This window comes from Ursus maritimus, unplaced genomic scaffold (assembly GCF_017311325.1).
Source record: "Ursus maritimus isolate PB19 unplaced genomic scaffold, ASM1731132v1 scaffold_27, whole genome shotgun sequence".
Lineage (NCBI taxonomy): Eukaryota > Metazoa > Chordata > Mammalia > Carnivora > Ursidae > Ursus > Ursus maritimus.
In genome coordinates, this window is record NW_024425230.1 from 34,097,514 (window position 1) to 34,121,614 (window position 24,101).

The 24,101-nt window shown below is 42.0% G+C and overlaps 1 protein-coding gene and 1 long non-coding RNA gene across 3 annotated transcripts in view; one reads left to right on the plus strand and one right to left on the minus strand.

Moving 5' to 3' along the window:
• Positions 1–8,024, plus strand: part of LOC121105547 — a 27,082-nt gene extending 19,058 nt beyond the window's left edge. The window contains exons 2-4 of the long non-coding RNA XR_005838138.1: positions 5,139–5,271; positions 5,426–5,714; positions 7,706–8,024. This is a non-coding gene — a long non-coding RNA (uncharacterized LOC121105547). The remainder of the gene's footprint in view (positions 1–5,138; positions 5,272–5,425; positions 5,715–7,705) is intronic.
• KIF23 (kinesin family member 23) overlaps positions 1–24,101 on the minus strand; it is a 26,287-nt gene that overhangs the window by 1,541 nt on the left and 645 nt on the right. The window contains exons 2-22 of one of the 2 annotated variants that reach the window (XM_040643049.1): positions 22,864–22,933; positions 21,625–21,753; positions 18,053–18,158; positions 17,527–17,663; positions 17,208–17,317; positions 16,597–16,767; positions 15,282–15,323; positions 14,447–14,559; positions 14,173–14,294; positions 12,802–12,904; positions 8,724–8,803; positions 8,519–8,638; positions 8,164–8,290; positions 7,669–7,827; positions 6,574–6,731; positions 5,739–5,912; positions 5,270–5,449; positions 4,670–4,981; positions 1,697–1,927; positions 737–819; positions 474–552 (exon numbers count right to left, since the gene is read on the minus strand). In XM_040643049.1, the coding sequence (XP_040498983.1) occupies positions 474–552; positions 737–819; positions 1,697–1,927; positions 4,670–4,981; positions 5,270–5,449; positions 5,739–5,912; positions 6,574–6,731; positions 7,669–7,827; positions 8,164–8,290; positions 8,519–8,638; positions 8,724–8,803; positions 12,802–12,904; positions 14,173–14,294; positions 14,447–14,559; positions 15,282–15,323; positions 16,597–16,767; positions 17,208–17,317; positions 17,527–17,663; positions 18,053–18,158; positions 21,625–21,753; positions 22,864–22,933 (2,806 nt within the window). The remainder of the gene's footprint in view (positions 1–473; positions 553–736; positions 820–1,696; positions 1,928–4,669; positions 4,982–5,269; positions 5,450–5,738; positions 5,913–6,573; positions 6,732–7,668; positions 7,828–8,163; positions 8,291–8,518; positions 8,639–8,723; positions 8,804–12,801; positions 12,905–14,172; positions 14,295–14,446; positions 14,560–15,281; positions 15,324–16,596; positions 16,768–17,207; positions 17,318–17,526; positions 17,664–18,052; positions 18,159–21,624; positions 21,754–22,863; positions 22,934–24,101) is intronic. The other variant, XM_040643050.1, reaches the window with a different exon arrangement.

A 24,101-nucleotide genomic window follows, 5' to 3' on the forward strand; every position in this document is an offset into this window, starting at 1 on the left:
AGGCGCGTGCGGTTTATTTGACATAGGCCACAAAGATGGTGAGCTGGAAGGGTCTCTAGGGTGTGCAGGTAATTTCCTTGGGAAGGTTAGCGCCCAGGGCCAGCGCTTGGCCTGCCCTTCCTGTGCTCTTTCAGAGTAACAGTAACAGTTCCCTGGGAACCTGTGCTTCTGTGAGGACTCCCATCAAGTTGATGTGAATTGTTACTCTACAGTGATGCGCTCTGACTCGATTCTCAGGCCCTGTCCCTCTCAACTGCAAACAGGGACCTTGAACCAGAGCACTCCAGTAGGAGCAGACCCAAACAAACGTGAGAACCTTGGCAGGTTTGCGGAGAACGGGCCTGCAGGCTGCACTGGCGATGTGAGGTCAGACCTCAGCTGCTTCCGAGAGCAGGAAAAGCCGGAGCCGGGGGGTTAAAATAGGTTGCCCCTAACTTCTATGAAGCAGACAAATATTTAATTTTTATGCCTACCCTGGTTTCTACATCAGTCCATTCAGACTCTGTGCCATCTGGTGGGGCAGGTGCCGCTGTGGAAGATCTTCGTTTTCGACTGGAAAAAGGGGCAAGAAGATGCAACAATTATTTCTGCATCTAAGAACAGGAAAAATACTAGAACTGGGATATCACTGCACTCCTTCCGATAATGCTACCTCTTAGAGGATGTTGTGTTCTGCAAGAATAAGCAGCTAAGAAAACTACAGCCCTCTGAAGAGAGACATCCGAGGATCACTCACCCAGTTGGCGATTCTTGTTTTAAAGTCTCAATATCCGTAAACTGAACAGATTGTCCACCACCTCTTGTTTTATAAACATCACCCTGAAGCCGAGAGAAAAGGTCAGCGTTATGCTTTGATATACCTGAATGATAAACATGTAATTCAAACTGAACTTAAGATTCTCCATGAAACAGTAATAAAGTCCTATTCACAAAACCAGATGGTGCTTCAGACTGTGCTATTAAAATACTTCAGAAATTCTCTCAGTAACCAAGGAAGTCCAATGCAATATAATCAGTAACATTCTTAAATTGCAAAAAATAATACTCCTTTTTGTTCAATCTATAATTTAAAGACTGCACCAACGATTAAGAAATCTACCAGAAATTTCTAAATGTTCTAAGGCATTATACTTTCCTCTGGGTGTACCACCCCCCTCATGTTATAGTCTTATTGATGACTCTGGCTGTAATTAAGAACCATCCTCTAAACTTTTTCCGGTTGGCTTTTACTTCCGTGATTATTCATTGACTCTCTGATCAAAGGACAAATTTTCTACAGGCGAGGGAAGGGAGAGGGCTCTGGGTAGCTCAATAATGAGAAATTTTGATAAGTCACATTTTAACGTGGGCTTTTTATCTGGAACTGACAAATGGTAGGAGTTCTTTGGGTTTACTTTGAAGTAACTGTTAGTAAAACTAACTGTACAAGCACATGCTAGATCTGGAGTCGCTCGAACAGAATCCCGAGAATCTGAGCCTCATTCCCTAGAGAGCAGCTGATTGAGTCCTTAAGTTTAGCAGATTTACAGCCTGAGCAGTTCCTTTAGTTTTCTAACGAACAAACAAAAAGGTGGTACCAACACCCATTTATCTTTGTTGACACTGCCTGTGTGTCATCAAAGGAACAGAAAAGTTAGTGGTTTTTTGCGAAGTTGACTTTCTGTATGTTTTTCGTCCTGTGTCAGTTTGTTTTTACCTTGATTAGTTTAGTTTCAATCTCCCCATCGGAGGCTAGTTCCTGGTGGGTCAGCATGTACTTCTCACACTTAGCTAGTGCCTTTTCATTTGCAACAGATACTGTGATGGCATGAGGGACATGTGGCTGCATGACTGTTTCAGTTTGCACGTTAGAGGCAGGCTTATGATCTACCCATCTGTCCCCTGCAGAGCGAGATCGTCTGTGGCGGAGACGAACTGGTGGTGCGTTCTGATCAGGTTGAAAGAGGAATCAAGAAACAAGCATAACCCAGAATTAATTTAAGGGTATTAGAAGTGCAGCAGGTTGGGCTACATTAGTTGATGACAGTATCAAAACAAACCCACGAACCTTTTCCAAAAGCTAAATATGTTCAGATAATGTAAATGTTCTCTTTGTATTTAACCACAAAACCAATAAACATCTTTGAATACCACTTGTCTATTATACATTCTACCAGGGAGCTTCCCTTTCAACAGAACTGGAAGTTCTGGTTATGCCGCTAGGCTTTCCTGTGTAGGTGGTATTCAGGAGAATTCATTTTACATTCTCTGTCAAGGCCGTTGTGCCTGCTATTGTTAGGGAATCTGTCAGGTCCACAACTATGTTAAAAACTTCAAATAAGGTCAATAAAAGCCCTAAACATGGCCACAGACCTCTAAACAAAAGAGAAAACACTCTGTATACAAAGATAATAAATAAGTAAAAACTAATGGACAAAATGTTAACATAAGGTATAATAAGAACCATATGTATAAAATGATTGAGAATATAAATGAAGTACTTCTGACTACTTTGAGATCTTAAAATCTCAAATAGAACTTCATGACAAGTTCAAACACAATAACGGCTAAAACATACCAACTATCAAACATTTCGTGAAGATTCCAAGAACCAAACTAAAAATGTAGGATCAAATCAGTCTCAAATCAATCATACAATAAAAAATTAGTTGCTTCCAGTCAACTATCATGTAAATCTGGGAAAGTTAAATTTAGCACATCCAGTCTAAGAAAAAGTATTTCACGTACAGGACATAGTTCCAAAGACAACTCATTGCTTCAAACGTCTCCTGTTTGTATAACTGAAAGCTAATGAAACAGTCTGTCACAGGCCAAATCCTTCCAAGCTGGTCACGTACAAAGATCCCAACTTTAAAATGCCTGTCTGGAGAACTGAAGCATTTCCCTTATGTAATCGCAAGCAACAGCTGAAGTGCTAGTGGTAAGTCATTGCTCCTGCAGAACCTGGGTGACAGAGCTGGCCGTGAAAGATGCCCACGCCTCCAGCAACCCAGGAAACCTTCCGTTCTTAAAGTGGCCTGATGTTGAACAAAGAAAGTCAGGCTCTCATGGCCTACCATTTAGCAAAGGTGATCGTTCTCCTGAACACATTTAGCAATAAATACAAGAAACTAGCTTCAGAAAGATAATTGTTACAATCTACTATCATTTATGGAATCAAAGATATTTACAACTTCTTTCTCACTGCAGTATAAATTCAGCCCACCTGACAATTTTTGGCCAATAAACCTCAATGCATAGACTAGCCTTAACTTTGCTGCACTTCTAAAGAGATTTGATTTCAAGTGAGAAGTTAAAGGGTCTCTAGTAAATCCTCTTAAATATCTAAGATCCAAATTAGATACCACATTAATGATGACCAGGCATAAGCAGGCCTTGAGTAGTATTCACTCTGTAAACTTTCATGAAAAATAAAGGGGATTTATTAGAGTTGATCAGAAAGCCCAGTCACCATAATTTGCTCCTTAAAAAGGTTTCAAGCAAAATTTGCAAAGTAAAGAACTTAGGCTTTAGAATCATCTGTTGTCTTGGCAAATACCTTGCAATTCATCACTATCCCTTAAAAAGCAGGAGTGCAGGCCATCTAAATGAAGCTTATCTGTACCCTAAATTATACAAGAAAATCTAAAAGCAAAATAGTATTAGATTAATTTGTAAAAAACAAATTCTAAAAGAGCTACAGTAAGATTTTACTAAATATAAATCCACAATATTAACTTGGTCCGTTTATTCAGAGTCAAAGGAAAAACTTTACCTTAATCCTTAAGAAGAAGACTTAAACATGAATTTCTTTAAACACCCTTGACTGAGGCCGAGCCCTTATAAGTTGAGATAAAGGTCTTGAGATTAAAAGCAATTTACTGGACATGCAAACCTTCAGTAGTTACAAAACAACAGGCCTGGACTATTCAAAAACAGTCAATGTCATGAAAATTAAAAAAAAAAAAATGTGTGGCGGGGGGACTCTTTTATATTAAAAGAGATTGAAGACACATAACAACCACATGTCGGGCATTCACTCTGTTAGGATCATAGATTAAAAATAGAGGATATTTATTCAGTTAATGTTAACTTTCTTAGGTTTGCTAAAGACTGTTTATACTGGACAATGTCCTTAGTAGGATGGAATGTCACAAAGTGTAGGGACTTTCTTTCAGAAGTTCAAGGAAAAAATGATTATATAAATGACAATTGGTAAATCTAGGTAAGGGGAAAGGAGGATACTGTCTGTACTATTCTTTCAACTTTTGAGTGTGAAACTTTTCAAAATAAGTTTGAGGAAACAATTTTAAAAATAAAAGTTCAAAAGCAGCAAAAAATTTGAGAAAGGAAAACAAAGAGAAGAATGGAAGATGTGCTCTGAGACACTGATTTTGCGGCTGCTCATTAGCTTATGCAAATGAGAAGCCCGGATTACTCTGGGACGCGCCCCAGTGACCCACGGTCGCTGGTGGTCCACTGTGGCCAGATGTGTTAATGGCTTTTTCAGACGAAGAGCTAGGCCTCAGTTTCAGGGCGATTTTTTCAAAATATCAGAAAAATTAGACCTTGTTTATATTTGGAGCTCGTCCATCTTTCCGTTGAACTTTCTGAACAAATCGAGTCACAAAAGCCCCCACCAAACCCCGACGCTAGGGCTACGACGCTTTGAGAGAGCGCTGGCACTGACCCTGCAGCAGAGGTCCTCTTCTAGCTCTACCTCATTTCTGAGTGTGGGAACCACCTCCCTGCCTTCCGGCCAGTACGTCCCTCGCCTTCTGTCTGACACGACACAAGTTTTACTTTGTCCTGGCTCCTGCTGCCTACGCCTTGCAATAGAGGTGACATGGGCAGGTGTGTTGTACGGAGGAATTTTCTGCTCCCATTCCGAAATACAGGAAGCTACAGAAATGCTGCTGCAAGAGTTAGAGCGCCTATGTAGCTGCGGCTGGCTCAGGAGCTGCTGGCCGGCGGGAAGCTGAGCAAGATAGTTACTAGAAAGCTAAAAAAATGGAAGAGAAATTAATGAGCAAGACTGAAACACCGACAGAAACAATTCACTGCTTTTCTATCATTTTAGCACGTTAGAATTATTTTTACGGAGTTATTCAATGTTTTATTCTGAATTTGCACTAAATTTGTGTTTCTGCTGAATTTAGAACTATTTACATAGAGAAGTTGGAGAAATACAATAATATAAAACAACAAAGGGAGCGCCCTAGAAAGTTGCCTCATCTGAACAAATGTTCTCTAGTGCAAGTGACTACCCAGCGACGGACGAGAAACTTACAGGTACTGGTGATGGGGAGACAGCTCTTTGAGGGACTTTTTCCCGGTCCCGCTCCCGAGAGGGTCTCTCTGGCTTTTCAGCTTTGGGTTCAGTGACAATAGCCTTCAGTTGTTTCAGCTTCTCATCTTTGACCCAGAGTTTATTTTGCATCTCCAGCTGCTTGGCTGCCACCCGGCGCTCCTAGGTTAGCGACAGGGACACACGTCTAATTCAGTCACACCAGACGGACAGCCCAGACCACCCAGCCACCTCGTTTCCTAAGAATGATCGTCCTCCCAGAGCAAGCACACATTGTCGTGCCGGCTCACTGGTCACGTGTTTTAAGGGCAGAGAAAGGAAACAGGATGGACCGAACAGTAGCTCCTGCTGCCGCTGCCACCAAAACCCTAGGCCTCGGAACACGGATTCAGAACACCACGGGTGGAAGTCGGTCACCGTCCCGGAGGTAAGCCCCGCAGGGGACACTCACGCATTCTTTCTCCCACTTCATGGTCGTTTCCGTCACCATGCCTTGTAGCCTGGCTTCCAGTCTGCGTTTGTCAGAAAACTGCCGCTGAAGTTTCTGGTTCTGAGTCTCGAGTTCCTGTTGCAGAGTGCGCTTATCTTCTTCATAGATAGTAGTTGTCTTCTCTAAAATCTCAATCTGGGAAGGCAGACCGTTCTGCTCAGGATCTGGCTTGTGAACACTGCGTGTAGCTGTGAACTAACCGCTCTCGTGATGTGCTCATGCAGGCACAGTTGTGGAAAGAAAAATCATACGGTGTCATCTGAATTCCTACCTCTGTGCCCAGAAGTGAGAACTTCTAAACAAGATCCTCACAGAAAAGAGAAAGCTTTCCAGGACTTCTTGTGAAAATGATTTTCCCCTAAAATTAGACCTGAATTTTGTTTTTAGGCTGTGTTCAGAAGAGAGAACACTGTATTGGTTGAGATGAGCTTCTGTCTAGAATGAGTGGGTACCCCCTAAATGATACTCTACAAATAAGAGAACCTAGAGTCCTAAGTCAAAAAGCAAGCCATAACCAGAGCTAAACTCATGAAAGGCCTCTAGAAACTCACTTGTTTGGTCCAAGAACATTCTCGCCAATTGCCAAAGTCTAACTCAGAAAATTAAAGAGTATATTACCCCTCTAAAGCCCTTCACTCACATTTCCTCTTCTGGGGTGAGGTGGAGATTAGTAAGGAACCCGGTAGTGTCTCTCCCTCAGTAAGCGGTGGAAGGCCAGGAGGCCGAGAGCCAGGTCAGACAGAGAGCAGTGCCGACCGGCCAGCACGCACATCCACGGAATCATGCCAAAACAAACCTTATACTCTAAAGTTTTGTTTTTCTTCTCCAGGCGTTCTATTTCCAATTTCTGTCCGGAGATCACCTTTTCTTTTTCATTTAATTTTCCTTGAATGTAGTTTTCTTTATTTAAAACGGCACTGTCGAACTCTTGCAACAATGCTTTAAACGTAACAGCTGAAACAGAAGCATGCAGGCCAAGTTTACTCCAATCCCAAAATAGCCAGTGCAACCGGCTTGTGTGAACCGGTATTAGCTACTCAGGCAAGTCGTGAGCGTTAGTCTGCAGCAGAGGTTGAGAAGGGAGTCAGGAGTTTGGTTCCCAGATCTACAGGAGAGAGTCCTAGAAGCTGGTTTTTACTGAAAAACACGGAGTCTTTCATGTTGCACTCTGGCATTTTCTTGTCAGCCCGTACGGGTAAGGAACTTGCTTCAGAACAAATGCAAACACAGAAATAACAGCAGATTTAGGATCCACTGGATCCGACTTGAAGTCCCTGGTATAGCAATTACGAATTGTGGCACTTGGGCAAGTTACTTAATTTTTCTGAGCACATTTCCTCCTTTCAAAATGGGGATATAGCTACCACTCATCTCACACCTTTCTCTGCTGATTCAAATGAATCAATGATTAAAAATCGTAGACCTACTCACTGGGCACTTGTACGTACCAGGCTGTTCACTGTTCTACGTGATTCTCACATATTATCTCACTCCCACAACACCCTCTGAGGTAAGAACAGTTAAAATCCTCATTTTGCAGATAGGGAGACCAAGAAATGGAAGATGAAGTCATTTGCCCAAAGACAGTTATTAAAATGTAATACTTATGAAGTGCCTTGCAAGTAAGTAGTAGGAACGAAAACCAAGGTAGCTATTATTCCTTCATGTCCCTCACTGTAGGTTTCAAAAAGGGAGAGAATACACACCCACCTGTTTCTTCTGTTTTACGAGCTGTGGGGAAAGTTCCTTGTCAGTCTAATTGAACAACGCCTTGAGCACTACAAAGTGCAGAAACAGCTAACCCTTCCTCAGAGATCTGCCCCACCACAGAACTCCGACTCATTGCAAATTTCTGGAGGGGCAATGATCGCAGACCGCGTTTGGCGCTTACCTTGTTTGTGAAACTCATCGATCATCATCTGCCGTAGGTGGTGTCGTTTCTCTAACGCCTCGATCAGCCGGGGGAGAGTTTGCTCGTCGTTGACATCCAGAAGTTCACAGGACGGCAGAGGTGGGAAACTCTGTAAAACCACTTCTGTAACCAGTGGTTCTGCGTTGAATTATAAAAAATTACAAGAAGTTACACAGGAGAGAAAGCTTATTTAAACAAGGTGAACACTTGTGATTAGACCCCCCAGTTCAGTGAGCCATGTACTTTCTTGAGTTGCCAGTCATACTTCCTTAAAAATGAGTTATAAAAAAAGGAAAGGGGGGGGGGAGTAATAGTATGTAACAAAAGAAAACTCATTTATACTTTGGTTTTTTTTTTTTTTTTTTTTTTTTGCACTTGGTTCTTGAAGGGGAGTTAGTAGTTCTCTAATATGAAATCGATCTTAAGAGAGACTGAGAGACGTCAGCGTGCACACGATGTGACACCAAATCATACCATCTCCGACTGGACCTCCCCGAGCCTGGTTTCTGTATCTCCTTCCAGGCGTCAAACCACATATTGCCTTGTCCACTGGTCTTGCCACTTCAACTTCTTGGGTCACTTCTGCAAATCTCATGACTTGCTAAGATACAAAACACATCGGAGGGGGTTTTTGTTTTTACAAATCAGCATATTCGAGTCCTTCACAAATTACTTAATGAAACAATAAATTGGTCATTAGTTCATTTCTGTAACTAATGGTCCTGTATCAACAGTCTTAAAAATATTTAAAATGTCATTCTTCACATCCAAATAGTTGTTTTCTCCATAGGAACTTTGAGACTTTATAAGCTAAATACATCAGAATTACCAGGCTCTCTTCATAATCTTCAGCCTTCGGATTCACACACACGATCATGCGTACTTTACCTTCCCCATCAAAGTAGTTCTTGAACAGATGGGTTAACTTTGAATCTCGGTATGGAACCATCTGTAAATACATTCAAACCCAAATATGTGAGGCACAAAACTGCACACGAACGAAGCTGTACAAATGATGACAGGCTGTTGCTTACTTTGTTAGTTCCGTACATTTGGTTCTCTCTCAGGACCTCCATACATGTTCTTAGCGTCATTAATGACTGATTAATGTTACCTGACAGGAAAATACAGACAGAAGACATGTGAAACAAGAGAGTAGTTACAATGGTCTGTCCGCCTATAAAATCCCCACCGCGTAGAAATACCGTATGGAAATTACAAATAACAGGTTTCAGTGGCTCAGTCTGAGGCGCTGTCCTTGCAGTATTTCAGGACTATTTTAATAGCAGTGTTTTAGGAGGGGGCTGAACACCATCCTTCAGGGATTCTATCAAAAGGACTGCCCATGGAATGCAACATTATATATTCGACGGCCCATAAAGTTTCTTCCAAATCTTAAATTCTATGAAAGAGTATATTAGATGAAGATGTTTAATATCCTCATATTAAAATATTATCTCAAAAACATGACCATTTCAGGCTTCATCAGCACTGAAGTGCCCCCAGCACCCAGAGGGGCTCCTGTTTCCAGCTGTCATGTGTGTTAGGATCCAGCGGAGTCTGTCCCCTCCACATCCAAACAAGGATTCCTTTTTTTTTTTTAAGATTTTATTATTTTTAAGTAATCTCTACACCCAATGTGGGGCTCGAATTCACAACCCTGAGGTCAAGAGTCCCATGCTCTACTGAGCCAGCCAGGTACCCCCAAACAAGGATTACTAAGGCAACATAGCTGTTACTTCTGACCACTCCTGTTTGGATTTCTGAGCCAAGGCAAGCCTGACAGATTCATCAAGTAATGCAGGAGATCTCACTTGCGGAGACCTCCAAATGTATCCGCTAACTCCCACCGTGCTCTCATCTTTGGTCACCTCTCAAAACACAGAGCTCATCTGTGGCTCTATAATGTCCCATGATTCACGATTCCTCTTCCTTAACCCCTACTCCCGGTATCCTTCCTGCTTCCACTGTGCTCTCTGGAACCCATTCCTCTGAACAGACTTCCCTACATCCTCACACCTGTCAGAGAGCTCTACCCATCTCTCTCTAAGTGCCAGGGTTTCTAAACCTGGGGTCCATGGTGTCCATGGGTACATTTCAGGAAGTCTGCATACTTGGATGGGAAATAAATTACACCTTTATTTTTACTTGACTTCTGAAATTTAGCAGTGCCTTTTAATTATGAATGTAGACCAAAAATATTAGTGGTACCTGTGATTTTTGTCAGTGCAAATCATAGGTAATTTTACAGCATATTATGGTTTATTGCTGATCAAGATATTTATGCTCATTACTACTTTGAAATTATGTAGTTATAAGACCTACTAGTGCATCTTTAATTAAGGCATTAATAAAGAAGCATGTAAATTACTGTAATGACAAATGCCTTAAGAATATTTTTGGGGGGGGGGGTGCCTGGGTGACTCAGTCAGTCAGCCACCAGACTTTTTTTTTTTTAAGATTATTTATTTTAGAGCACAAGCGGGGTGAGGGGCAAAGGGAGAGGGAGAGAATCTCAAGCAGACCCCCTGCTGAGTGTGGGCCCCAACATGTGGCTCGATCTCATGACCAGGAGATCATGACCTGAGCTGAAACCAAGAGTCAGACACTGAACCAACTGAGCCACCCAGGCACCCTAGGCATCCACCTCTTGATAGCAGCTCAGGTCTTGATCTCAAGGTCATGAGTTCAAGCCCTGCCTTGGGCTCCACACTGGGCATGGAACATACTTTAAAAGTGTGTGTGGGGGGGGGGTTGTGCCTAGGTGGTTCAATCACTTAAGTGTCTGACTTCAGCTGAAGTCATGATCTCAGGGTCCTGGGATCGAGCCCCACATCGGGCTCCCTGATCAGTGGGGAGTCTGCTTCTCCCTCTCCTTCTGCTTCCCTCTGCTTATGTGCTCTTTCTCCCTCAAATAAAAAACTTCTAAAAACACACACATTTCAATCTAATCCATTTCCTTTGCAGTCCTATGTATTTTATGTCATTCACTCAGGGATATTCCGTGAAGTGTCCATGCAGCCATGGGGCAAAGCCCTGTAAGCTTACCCTCTGCTATCAGGAGAGTGCTCCCCCTGCAGCCTGAGTGCAAGTTGCTTGTTTTCTGAAGCCCGACATTTTATAAGGATGGTGAGCGGAGGAGGCCAGCAACATTCTCCTAGTCCCTAGCTGCCGCCCTTGCATGTTCCCCCACACGCCGGCTCCTGGGTCATTCTGGTGTCCACGAGGACTACTCCAGCATGCTGCCAGAGGGCCCACTCCCTCAACTCCAGTCAGGCTCTCGCTCTTCACCACGGGAGCCGCACAGCCATGCCTGCACCCCGAACCTTTATCACTCGGAACGACACCACCTCTAGAAACCTGTGGCCCAACCACCATCTCTTCTTCCCATGCTCATGCCCTCATTTTTGTCCCACCTGTTCCCCATCCGTTATCAACACTGCTAGTACTTTCTGGTTTTTTCCTAAAGCATCACAACTCTCAAGTCTCTACTTTCTTCCACTGAGATAACCCTCTTTTCATCAAGGTGAATCCTTCCTCCTGTGGTCTGGATCCCAGAGTCTCTATCTTATATACACATATATAATGGGGAGGGTTTTTGTCATCTCACTTGGCTACCACTTTCTTTCTCCTTCCTAGGCTCTTTAAATCAACCACCTCAAGCATGTGTTCCTCGAGGCTCTGCCCTCAGCCTGTTCCCATGTGTCCTCCAGGAACAGTCTCCCCTGTTGCTTCCATGTTGGCAAAACCTAAACCCAAATACCTCAAGTTAAATCTCGCTCCTTCCAAATGCGTGTACATCCAGTGACTGGGCGCTTCCACTGGAATGAGCTGAACACTCCAACACGAGCTCTTTAACGGCCTACACCTGCACCTCAACGGCTCTCTCCTCAGCCCAGAGCTTGGATCTGCCCTCCCCTCCTCCTCTCCACATGCAGGTCGGCTTCCTTCCTAACTAGCTCTCACTTCTCTCCCACCCCTGCCTCCGGGGCACATGATTCCTCCTCTGAATTACTGCAAAAGGCTCCCAGCTGCTTTTCATGTTTCTGGACGTGCCTCGGTACATTAATTCTCTTCACAGGAAAACAATCTTTCTGAAAGACTAATTCTTCATTTTCTTTAAGGGGGAGGCTGTGTAGAAGAGTAGAGAGACAAAAGTGTTGAGAATCCGGCCAACCTGGGTTTAAACCCAAGCTCCAATCTTGGGAAAATTACATAACCTCTCCCAACCCATTTCCTCATCTGAAGAATGGTTATGACACAATCCTGAAAGGTCAGAATCAAGAAATCGAGCCCATGCATAGTAAATACGGTGATACACACCAGTCTTTTAATAATTGGCAACCACCATTACTCCTTCAGGACAAAATTCAGACTTGTTAATATGATTGACAAGAGTCATCACGGCCTTGCGTTGCTCTGCTGCCTCAGTTGTCCTGGGTCACCGACCCACACGCTCCCACCTCAGTGACCTTGACCCTACCATACTCTCTCAGTTTACAAGTGGCTCCCTCCTCTGCCAAGGATGACTTTAACCCTGTCCTCCATTTAGCTCATGCAATTTAAGTGTCCACTTCATGAATTTCCCCCCTAAACTTTCCCTCACACACCCCCAGACTAAATGAGTGTTCAAATACTGGCACACAGTACGTACTCCGTAAACGCTATCATGTAAAACATAACGTGAATGGCTACACTAATGAAAGATTTTAAAAAACCCAAAACACAAAAAAACTCAGATTTCCTTCCAATTTGCTTTTGTGTTCAAAGATTTTTCCCACCTCCAGCAGCCAATTTTCACCAGTATGAATGTTGGAGTGACTGTTAAATCACTTAATTTTAAGATCTAGTACTTTACTGGCAATAGATACAAGATGAATATGACTTGCTTTATATTTATTTTAATCACTTACCCTCAGTGATAAGTCAGTGTATTGTAACATCCTGATACCAAACCAGCATTACTAAAAAAACAGCAATGACCACTAAACCTAGCCTCAAAATTACCGAAATTGAAGACATGCTTAAACCACCTATCAATAAGCAGATGACAGACTGGCATTGCAAGTTTTTGGAAGTTGTAGCAATAAATCAGTACTATGCTGTGCTCACCAGCTTCACGTAATCTGTTCCCTTCTGCTTTTGTCCGGTTCGTTCTTTCACTTCCAGCAAGATCTACCAGGGACAACTGGCTTATAGTGATTTGTTCCTTTTCCTAAAGGGAAGATCGTAATGCCAATAACATGAGGTATAACTGGTTTACAATGTTCTTTAAATGTATCCCAGTCAACAAATTATTAAGTCTTATGAGTATCACATTTGCACAATACAAAACAGTAGGGCCAAAGGACACAGGTTTTGAGGGAAGAGTCTGCTAAGAGCATATGCTCAGTATACTCATGGTAGTGACAATGACTTGCCCATTGGCTGGTCTTGCACATTATACTCTAAGCTCCATGAAAGCAGGAACTGCCTCTCAACCAATGTTCTCATCTCTAGCACCCTGCACAGCGCCTCACGCATAGGATCTCAGGCTGTGTCTGCTAAGTGGTGAGTCTAGGACAGGCCTATCCTAAATTTTTCTATAACCAGGTACTTAAATTTATGATTGAAAAATTCCATAATACTCCAGTTGTATAAGAAATAAAAAGCAAGAGGTACATAACTGATTTGTAATATTAGATGTGTTCAAAGGACAGCAAGTGTAGATGGAGGCTTGACTTACAAGCATTACTGGCTAACATTTATGAGTGCTAACTGTATGTAAGACACTGGCCTAAGAACTCTACATGCATTGCCTGCTTTAATCCTCACATATAAAGAGTTCGTAGCAGGTCAGACAGCAAGCAAATTAATAGGACTCAGAATTCGAATCCCGGTGGTCTTCAGTACGCTGCCGTACCATCTCCTCATGCCATGTGGAAACCTTCATGATAAGGTTCAAATGGAATTACACTTTAATAGCTTAAAGTTATTAAATGATTCCTGTTCGGTTCAAATGCTTTTACTGATTGATATAAGCCTTGTAGTGTGGCAGGCCCAGCAGTAAAGGATGATCAGCAGATGGGGCCCTACTGGCCTATCAGCCAAGAGAAGAACAATTTAGAATTGTCATCTCCTAAACTGTACCTACCCTGGAAAGGTAACCACTGGCATTTTAAAACCATTAACTGAATTCCCACATACAAAATGAGTCTTCAGAGATAAAATAATGACTCATACATACTCATTTTATCTCCTCTATTGAAGAGGTTAATAAAGATTTGTAAACCTTTTTCATAGCAAAATTCCAGGTTCTCAGATTCAATAGCCAGTTTCCCAAAGCTGCACTCTCTAATGGAACACTTTTTAAATGTCATCACCCACATATAAAAATTCTACAGTAGTCTTCATTGCAGTCAGTCTTACCTGATTTAACCCTACTTCCAAAAACTAAGGGTTCAGTTAAAACAAGAAAAACTCCACACACTACAACAAATTTACCTGTAAGACATTGTCTCCATCCGCGTCCAAGGGAGCCTGAACTAATTTAATGTTGAACACACTATGGGAACGGCTGGACTCCCGATTCAAATGTGTGTTAGCAATACGTCTCTTTTTCTGGCCTGTGATGACAGAGACATCGTTGATCAAACCTGAACTCCGTCATTACAGTATTATATGCTTTCCACTAAAAAGTACTGCCATCAAATTATAGTAGCAACTCTCAGGATTATGTTTATTTTCAGATTTTCCTAATTTTAGCTCAGTTTCTAACCTCTCCAGAAAACTTCAAAAGCCTCCTCAGTAGATTTCACTTCCACTTCTGTACATCCTGCAACATACATGTTGTGGTTCTTATCTTCACGAAGCAATTTAGATTGTGGCGGTCTGTGAGAAAGAAAAAGACATCAGTCTCCTAAATGGTGAGATCCTAATATCTCAGCTTAAGACTAGGACTAAAATGCCAGGCCCCATGACATCGATTCTTATGATGGGAATAGACCTAGGCAAGAGCTCCCCCCCAAAAAAACCAAAAACAGGACACTTGGGTAAGTATAAGGGTATAGAGTCAAGATTAGTTACGTAACAGGGTCACAGGAACCTATGTTGTTCTAGAAGCTTTGCTCTAATTTGTTCTAATAAGCAGACAAAACACTGACTAAACAAGTAGAGGACAAAACAATATTACAGCAACATCACATGCACAGGTTAAGCATCACAATCTAGCATTTCCCTAATTTTAAAAGATCAACAGAGAGCTGGTTCTCACATCAGAGTCAGCAAAAGACAAATTCAGAAAGAGTTTGGTGTATACCAGGAGTGGCAGTCTTTTCAAAGTGGCTGGTCAAGTTTTGATCTGCACAGTAGGATAAGGCTGGAAAGGGTGCCGCCTGTTCGGCCTCAGTCTCAGGAGCGGTGGGGGTGGAAATGCGTGCCAGCCACCATCACTCAGGACAGGGCAGACTTCCCAGGCAGCAGGGAGGGGCTCAGAGGTAGCAGCCAGCCCAGTGCCAGCGAAAAACCACCTACATGCAAACATGCCACAGACGCCAACCACTAGTATAACTGCACCCTTTCTCCTCAAGAGAAGAGCCAACATCCTCACATACACAAAATCTGTGTTCCTCATGGGCGTGCTGCAGCTGTTCCACCTACCAAAGGAATAAGGTGTAAGTTACTGTTCCCACCGCAGCCGGCCTCAGTCCACAGCAGTGCCGGTCATGAGGGGTCGGCTCTTAAAAACCCTCTGCTTGTAAGATTTCTTCACCGTATTTAAAAAGACTTTAAAGTTAACCAGCTCAAAAAAGCAGGTTAACCACTGCCCTAACCAATTAAATCCGAATTCAGTACCAAATATGCACGCAGTGAGTTCATTCAGGGAGTTACCAGAAAGGGGACAAGGCATGCAAGGCACATCTGTCAGTCTTCCTTTTGTAAAACTAAAACCAAGATAGGCTTTTTTGAAAATAATCTCATTTAGAACAAACCAAACAGAAACTTGGCACATGCGCAAAAAAGTGAAACAGATTGGTAGCAACGATGACATCACAACAGGTGAGAAAATGGGTAACATAACTGATACTCTGAAACAAATGGAGAAGGAAGTAATCTATAAATTGCTTAATGTAATTTATTAAACCCGTTCTCAGTCTCATGGTTTTCTAAATATCCAGCTGTTTCTCCAATAATGTTGTTAGTCTTCATATTATTTATGTTCTGAGAGACCCTAACAAAGACAGCATTAAGGATAAGCATTTAGCTTAAGAACAAAACTGTCAACTCAAGAACAAAATACTAATATGAAATGAGACTCCAGAGTCCACTCTGGCACAATCACGGATTGTGATGCCAGGCTGTAATTGCTCTTCAGTCTGAGCCAGACAAAACCCAAGGAAATCTAAGGAGTTGTCTTTTAAGTCTGGTGGAATGAGGATACAGATGTCACTTTATATTAAACAGTGATGACAGATCTGTATCAGTTGTATAAATAACAGCTTTGGGCTCCGCTCTGTAGAGATCACCAACCATAGATGGTTAATAGGACTACAAACTCCCAACACTAAGTGGTAGGCTCCTGAAGGATAACCCCAGATAACCCACATGCATAGGACGCTTCCGTACACAATTACAGTCCTTCTCAAAATACAGCCCCAAGGCCAGGAGTTCTCAAAAGTAATGTCTAAGATGAGTATTCAGGTCTGTCTTCTCCTTAGATGCCTTAACCCCCTGGTTCCCTGATATAGCTGCCTATCTGGTTAAGAATGAAACTATGCATTCAACACCAGCCGCATGATATACAAGTTGTATCTCATTGTGAAAACAAAAGCATTATCACCATTTATCACTGAGAAAACTAAGGCTCACTGAGGTAAAGTGGCTTCCCCAAGGTTAAGCAGCTAACACGAGACTCTCTTCACTACTTACTTAGGCTTTATGGGATCAAACGGCACCTCTTCCAATAGATCATATATGTAATTATTATATATTTCAATATAAGAGACAAATACGCCATAGACACTATCTTCATCAACCTCTTCTGCTTTGCAAAATTCTTGTACATTTATCATATCTGCAAACTCTGGGTCTACTTGTCGTCTGGAAAAAGAAAAAAGCCAGAAAGTCTGCTCTTACACATTGAGTCAGTATCAAAAGTAAATGATCCCAAGGGGAAAGTAAAAGATGTAAGTTAAATGACCTGTCACTGCAAGCAGAAATGCACAAAGCAACCTATTCGTACTCATGGTCGGCCAGTAGTACCCCCTCCCACCCCGTGTCCTCCTAGGTACACAGCACCGGCTTTTATACCCTCTCCCACCCAGAGCGGCACCTTCTCTCAACAGTAATTCAAGGACCATGTGCTCAAAACCAGAGAACATCTGAGCAAATAAACTTAATGAAGAACATTCCTCAACTTTGACCTCACTACAGTCAACTGTCAGACCAACTCCCCTTCATGTTATCATTCCCTGGGCCTGAGGAAACCACCAGACAGGGTTCCTGTCAGGCCAGTGTCACATACGAGTATAATCACTTACTTGCTAGAGGGAGTCTTTGGGTTGGGCATGGCTTCTCTTTTCTGCCGTTCTAACAAGGCATCAACTTCACACTGTATATCCATGCTATTCCGGTCATTAGATTTAAAAACCTGAAGTGGGGGTAAAAATCAGACCATGAATTTTTTAGCATTTGACTTAAATAATAAGAAACATAGTTAAAAAAGAAGCAGCATTTGATATTTAAGGTTTCAAAATGTATCCAGTGTATTAGTTTTCCTTTAAAACTACTGTATCCACAGGTCTCTTGGTCCCTATGCCTGCAAGTGAAATAGTCACAACACAAAAAAATTACACTTACGTATCGTTTAGCTTGAAATGACCCTATACTGTTAAAGATCATGTCCAAACAACGAGGAAGCAGACCTCCTTCCCCTGGAGAACCAGTCATCGTGTGCGTTTTCCCGCTTCCTGTCACACCATATGTGAAAAGGAGACCTGTGAGGTAGCAAATCACATGTAGTTATATACTGAAAGTCACACTGGGTTATATCTTAAAAGTCTCCACTTTCAGTATTTCTTCGCTGTGTTAAGAAACATTTAAAATTAGCCAGCTCGAAAAAGCAGGCTGTAGGGGCTCCTGGGTGGTTCAGTCGGTAAAGCATCTGACTCTTGATCTCAGGGTGGTGAGTTCAAGCCCCTCACTGGGCTCCACACCCAGGGTGGAGCCTACTTAAATAAAAATAAAAATTTTAAAAAGCAGGTTTTATACCACTCTAACAAATGAAATCTGAATTCAAAGCCAAACATAACCAAATATATAAGCGTCAAAGTTTTTTCAGAGGAGGACAAGAAAGAAAACATAACAAAAACTCTAGTAATCGTACCATTTTTGCCATGAATGAGGTCATCTACCAAGGGATTAGCCACAGCATCAAAGAGCTCCTTCTGGGTGGTATGAATGCCAAATACTTGTTTAAATGAATACTGAGTCTATGAAGAAGGAAAAAATAAAAAGCATATGAATGGAATTTCACTCTAAGCTAGAAATACATCTGTTTAAATGTATTCAGATGTTTCTTAGTGAACATTTAAGATCTAAACACACAAAGAAAAAACATGAAGTCTTTAAACTTGGAACCCTTAAAAAAGTCATGCTATAACTCCATTATACCCCTTATAAGGAGAATGGAGAAGTCTTAAGTCCACTAATGCTTCACAGACCAAGGCTGATTTTAGACAACAAAGATCAGAATTATCATGACTCAGGCACAGACTCGTGACAATCATTAAGCATTACTCCATATACTCATTTACCGCTTGCTCTTCTAAAATGCCACAGCAGCATAAAACCAAGTGTTTTGGTGTACCATTTTAAAATCAAACGAACTGTAAATAGAATCTCATCTGAGTTTTTCTGTGAAATAAACTAATTGTGACCTTTAAAAAAATCAATACTTCAACTATCAAATCTCTATCAAAATGATTATATAACTATATTACCAAAAATATTACCAAACTCCTACTTGGAAATTAGATTGGGGACTGGGGAATATAAATATATTTTCATGTAAAGTAAATTGTCCTCATTGTCCAGAGGCTGGAGTTCTATTATTCCTGTTTTTGTTATTTTTTAGTTTTTTTGTATTGCAGACATTGTCATTGTTTCTGTGACCTTCCTGAATTTTGCAGTTTTTGCTTCACGGAAGGTCAGTGCTAAGTTATTGTCACATGAGCATTCGCTAGAATTTATTACGGATTATAGCCTTTGTCAAGCAGCACCCCCTTTCCTGTTTTATACCCTTGTCCTTAAATTCAACCTGTATGGATATCACTATCGTGACCCTTATGTTTTTACAGTTAGCAGTTTTGTCCCCGCGAAAGGAGACACGTACAGATTAGTGCTCAAACCTACACTAATGCGACATGCGTCGAGCACTGCCTTAGCCTGGTAGTCAGTCATTTCACTCTAAACCCTTGATTACATCCTGTTAATTATGATGCTCATTTTGTAACTTGCTAAAGATCACACACCTGCTTCAGCTAGGCTAACTCTCGCTTCATGGAAGGGTTTATTCCAATCCCGTAAAACAGCTGTAGAGTTCACAAGAAGAATAAAGAATCTTAGGACGGAAAGGATACACATAAATAGTGCTGACAGATCAGTCAGGTGACCTCCAAGTTCTTGTGAACAAACCCCTCCTTACCAGTAAAGAAAACCAAGGCCCAGAGGAGGAACTTTCCCAATCCTACAGTGCTCACTGGTGTCCCAGCCATTTCCAGGCAGCTCTGCCTTCTGTGACGAGGCAGTGAGAACTGCTAATCCCCGCCAAACTCTCTGTTTACTTATACATACATGAAATTACTCTAATAGAGAAGCAAAGTTCTTCACAGTAAGTCAGTTCTCAATTATTTGACATCTTTGAAGGCCCACTCCTCTGTGAAGCCTTCCCAGACTATTCATTCATGCTTCGTCCATATTCATTGAATGGGGAACAGGACAGATAAGGGGCATATCCCCCCAAAGCTTACATTATAGCAGGGAAAAGAGACAATAAACAAATCTCTTGATGTGCTAAGTGCTATCAGGGAAGCACATAGAGGGCAGACCAGGACAGAAGCAGGAAAGGGTGCCACTTCTGATCAGGTAGTCTGGACACTGTCTCTGACGAGGTGATGTTTAAGCTGAAATCCACAGATGAGGAGCCATCCATGCTAAGAGCCAAGAGAAAGAAAAGTCCACGCCAGGAGAACTGCCCTGAAGCAGGATTCGGGCTTATCCAAGGAACTCAAAGGACGGGATGACTAGCAAGGGATGACCGTGGAGAAACGGGACAAATTAAGCAGGATTTTGCCTATTTAAAGACTTTATGCCTTGAAAGATTTTAAACAGGAAAAGGGTCAGATCAGATTTACACTTTAAAAGATCTCTCTGGTGGCTCTGTGGAAAATGAATTGGAGAATAACATTCAGAGCGGAAGCAAGCAGTCCAGTTAGATTTCAAAGTACGGTCAGCATACCAGTGCCCCTCTGAGAACTGTTTTGTTCCCTGTCTAGGAGAGAATGAGAGAAATCTGGAGTAAGTTTAGAAACTTTCGTAGCCATTTGACATGGCTGCCATATCCCAGCCCTAGGCTCATCTCGTTGAACAGATTATCAGGTCACTTCTCTTGTGGTCTAACTCAGATAGAAAGCTGCACGAAAGTATCAGTCACGATGCACTGAAAATTTTAAAAAGCTGTTTCTTCAGCACAGATCATTTGAGAAGCACTAGTCTTGGTAATTAATAGCAAGACTAAGACGGGCAGTGGCAGTGGAGATAGAAACAAAAGGACAGTTTCACATTGGAGCAGAACGGATAGAATGTACTGGTGAATGGGATATGAGGGGGGACACATGGTGCTACCATTTATTGAGAGAAGACAAGGAAGGAAATGATTTAGAGGGGGTAAAAAATCAAGAGTTCTTTTGGACATGTAGACTTTGAGATGCCTACGTGACATCCAAATAGTGGATGTTCGAATTTAGAGGTGGGAAAAGGTTTAGGCCGAAGATAAAAAAAAACTCCGAAATTATTATTATTGTATAACCAACATTTAAAGCCATGGGAAAGTGCAGAGAAGGGAGCCCTGGGTGTAGCCCACCCCAGTCCTGAGAGGTTGGAAAAGGAAGAGGAGCCCGCAAAGGGTGGCGAGTGACAGCCAAGAACATGAAGACTTGGACAGGGAGACGGGAGAGGGCTTCAGGAAGAACAGTCCTGCTGAAAAACGGATTATGAGGACAAGAGGTGTCCATCCAATATGAGCAGCCCAGAGGCCACTGGTAGGCTTCTGACAAGCTCACAAGAGCAGGGTGCACGAGAGTGAAAGGCCGCTCGACAGTAGAGACAACAGCCTGAATCAGTGCTTCCCCTGCATTCCCATAGTCCCTTCTCTTTCAGCACACTGGTCTGTCTTCCATCTGTGCCCCCAACTCAGCTGTAAGCCTGGTAAAGGCAAGGACTGTGTCTTACTCATTTTTTAAAATCTCCTTCTGCCCTGCAGCTTTAGTGCAATGTTTGTTGAACTGAGCTGACTCACTTTGCTCAAGATTTTACTAAAAATAACACTTCATACAAATACACAGTGCCTAGGGCTATTTTAATCTGCACCTGAAATTGTGTGTGTGTGTGTGTGTGTGTGTGTATAGCCACCTAGCACAATCATTCATTAAACGATCCCTAACCTATGCTCTAAAAAACAGTAAATAATCCAGTACAAGAAATTACCTCGTAAAAGCAATCCTCTCACTCAGGTATACCAAACGTATGCCTACCCACACTTTATATATGGTGGTTATAGGGAAGTAAACAAGTTTTTCAAAACAGTGGAAACATGAATTGTGTTAAATGGAAAAAATGGAAAAGCCCTTCAGGAGAGAACATCTCAAGCAAAAACAGCTTGGTTCCCATGGGAATTACCTCCTTATAGTCTCCATTTCGGTTGAGTCTGTAACCCTCAGGGGTATGAAGCTGAACGGTTGTATTATTGATCACTTCTATGCAGCACTCTTGATCAGGAAGGCTCAGTGGGCGCACCCTGCAGTACACCTGAAATTACAGGAAGGTGCTTCCAGAACGAAGGTTGACTACTTTTCATTTAAGCTTCCCATTCATTCATCCAACAGTTGATCTCTCAACATAAGAGACTTATATGAACTCAGAGCTATGAAAACCAAAACTTGCTCCCAGAAATTGTCAGATGTAAACAGATATATCAGATACGAGGGATTTTAAATACACATACAATTAAATTTGGATAACAAAAGCATCAAATCACACAGCTTCTCTTCGCTATTACAATAGAACAAATTGAATAAAGCTATATACTACCACTAATATAAAAATCTCTAAAATCAATGACATCACACACTGAGATTTGAAAAGCTGTTAGAACTCTTTGAAATTGGATGTCAAATAAAACTTGACAGCTTAACACAATATACAAATCAATATAACACATATACAAATAAGTATAATAATATACAAATACACAAATAAATAACTGCCCAAAGCACGACTTCTTAATCAGTGACAGGGTTGAGGAAAAACTTATCAGCTGTATGTGCAAAGTATCTGGTTCCCTCAGCTTAGAACAAGAGACACATTTCAGTGCCAGTGAAGGAGAGAAAAATACCCCAGAGCAAACCAACCTTCTTTTATTTGTCATTTGCCTTTAAAAGCAAGTTCCCAAACCTGAAACTCATGACTTACATGCAATTATGATTAGTTACTAGACTGAATTAAACTATTCTACACCAGGGTCTTTATGAAGCGGGCCATCAGTTACTATTTAACACCCCTGAAGATGGGAGAGGATGCCCATCCAAGCAGAAATTTCCCTGCCTTCTGAGAGAACAGGAAGAATTCTCCGGGACAGTTGAAGACTATGTTTCATTATCTAACTTTTCAAATGATAATTAGTTATAGGAGTTATGTGGTTGATAACCAAAGACTTCATTTTACTAGACTAATGAATCCCACATAGAGACAAAATTTTAAAGCTGGAAACTGCCTTACCTATTTCACTAAACGTTCTCTAAGTCTGCTTCCACATCTCCATCCCTTCCAAGCATACCCAGAGGACAGAAAAGGGCTGAACACACACACACACACACACACACACACACACACACACACACATTTACAGGAAGACCTTACCCCAACTGGGTCTTTAAGACTTGTTTGGGATCCTTTCTTCACCAGAAGTTTCCTGGGCGTCTTAGTCCTCCTGGTCATAGGTTAAAAAAATTTCAGTTCAAAAATAACACACAAAAACCTCACCTATAATTCATACAGAGACAACCTTCCTAGGGTTTATAAAGTTCTCCCTTAGCAGTTCCAAAAGATTACACCTCAAATAACTAAGACTAAGCTGCATTAGAAGAAAGTTTGTGGCACACGTAATGCAAAAGTAAGGAAAACTGGGTTCAGGGGGCGCCTGGGTAGCGCAGTCGTTAAGCGTCTGCCTTCGGCTCAGGGCGTGATCCTGGCGTTTCGAGATCGAGTCCCACATCGGGCTCCTCTGCTGGGAGCCTGCTTCTTCCTCTCCCACTCCCCTGCTGTGTTCCCTCTCTCGCTGGCTGTCTGTCACATAAATAAATAAAAATCTTAAAAAAGTTAAAAAAAAAAAAAAGGAAAACTGGGTTCAGGAGACGTTTTCAGTACTAGCTTGCATTTTTTCTTGAAGGACAATTTTACAGAAGCACTACAAATTTGAAAAATCTACAGATAATAGACCACGCTTATCTTGAAGGCATTTATATAGGCTCCCAAGCACACACACAGCTGCAACAGCCATTGCCAACACAGACCGACAAGCAATTAACTTCACCAAATGATAAAAAAGCAAATGGGGAAATCCATTCTTTCACCAAGATCTGTCAGTACTTTTAAGGAACAATTGTTTATGGAGTTCTCCAAGCTATCATCCTTTGTCCCCAAATTTTAGTCTCCAAACTGCAACTTCTTGCTCTCTTAGAATCAAAAGAAAGATATTTTGACTTCATCAATTTCGCTAGCATGCGGCTTTCCTCCACCGCCAGCACCCACATTTATCTATAGTGCAGATGAACATTTAACACTAAAGTTAGTTATTGGCATGGACTACAGGTTATTGAACTATTTTCGCAACACGCCCTGAGATGAAACAAGCAAATTAGTGTTTTCAGTACAAAATATTATGGTGGGTTTCCTTAAACTCAGTATTTTTTTTTTTTTAAGATGACAGATTTTGACTTTGGCCCCTTAAGAAAATCAGCTGCCTCTTTCCCCAGGAGGGGTCGGGACGCGGTGCTGCGCGGCCGCGGGGTCTGGGGCAGGAATGCGGGCTTGGGCGCTCGGGGGCGGGGCGGGGCTGTCAGCCGGCGCAGGCCCCCGCCCCAGTACCGGGTCTCGGC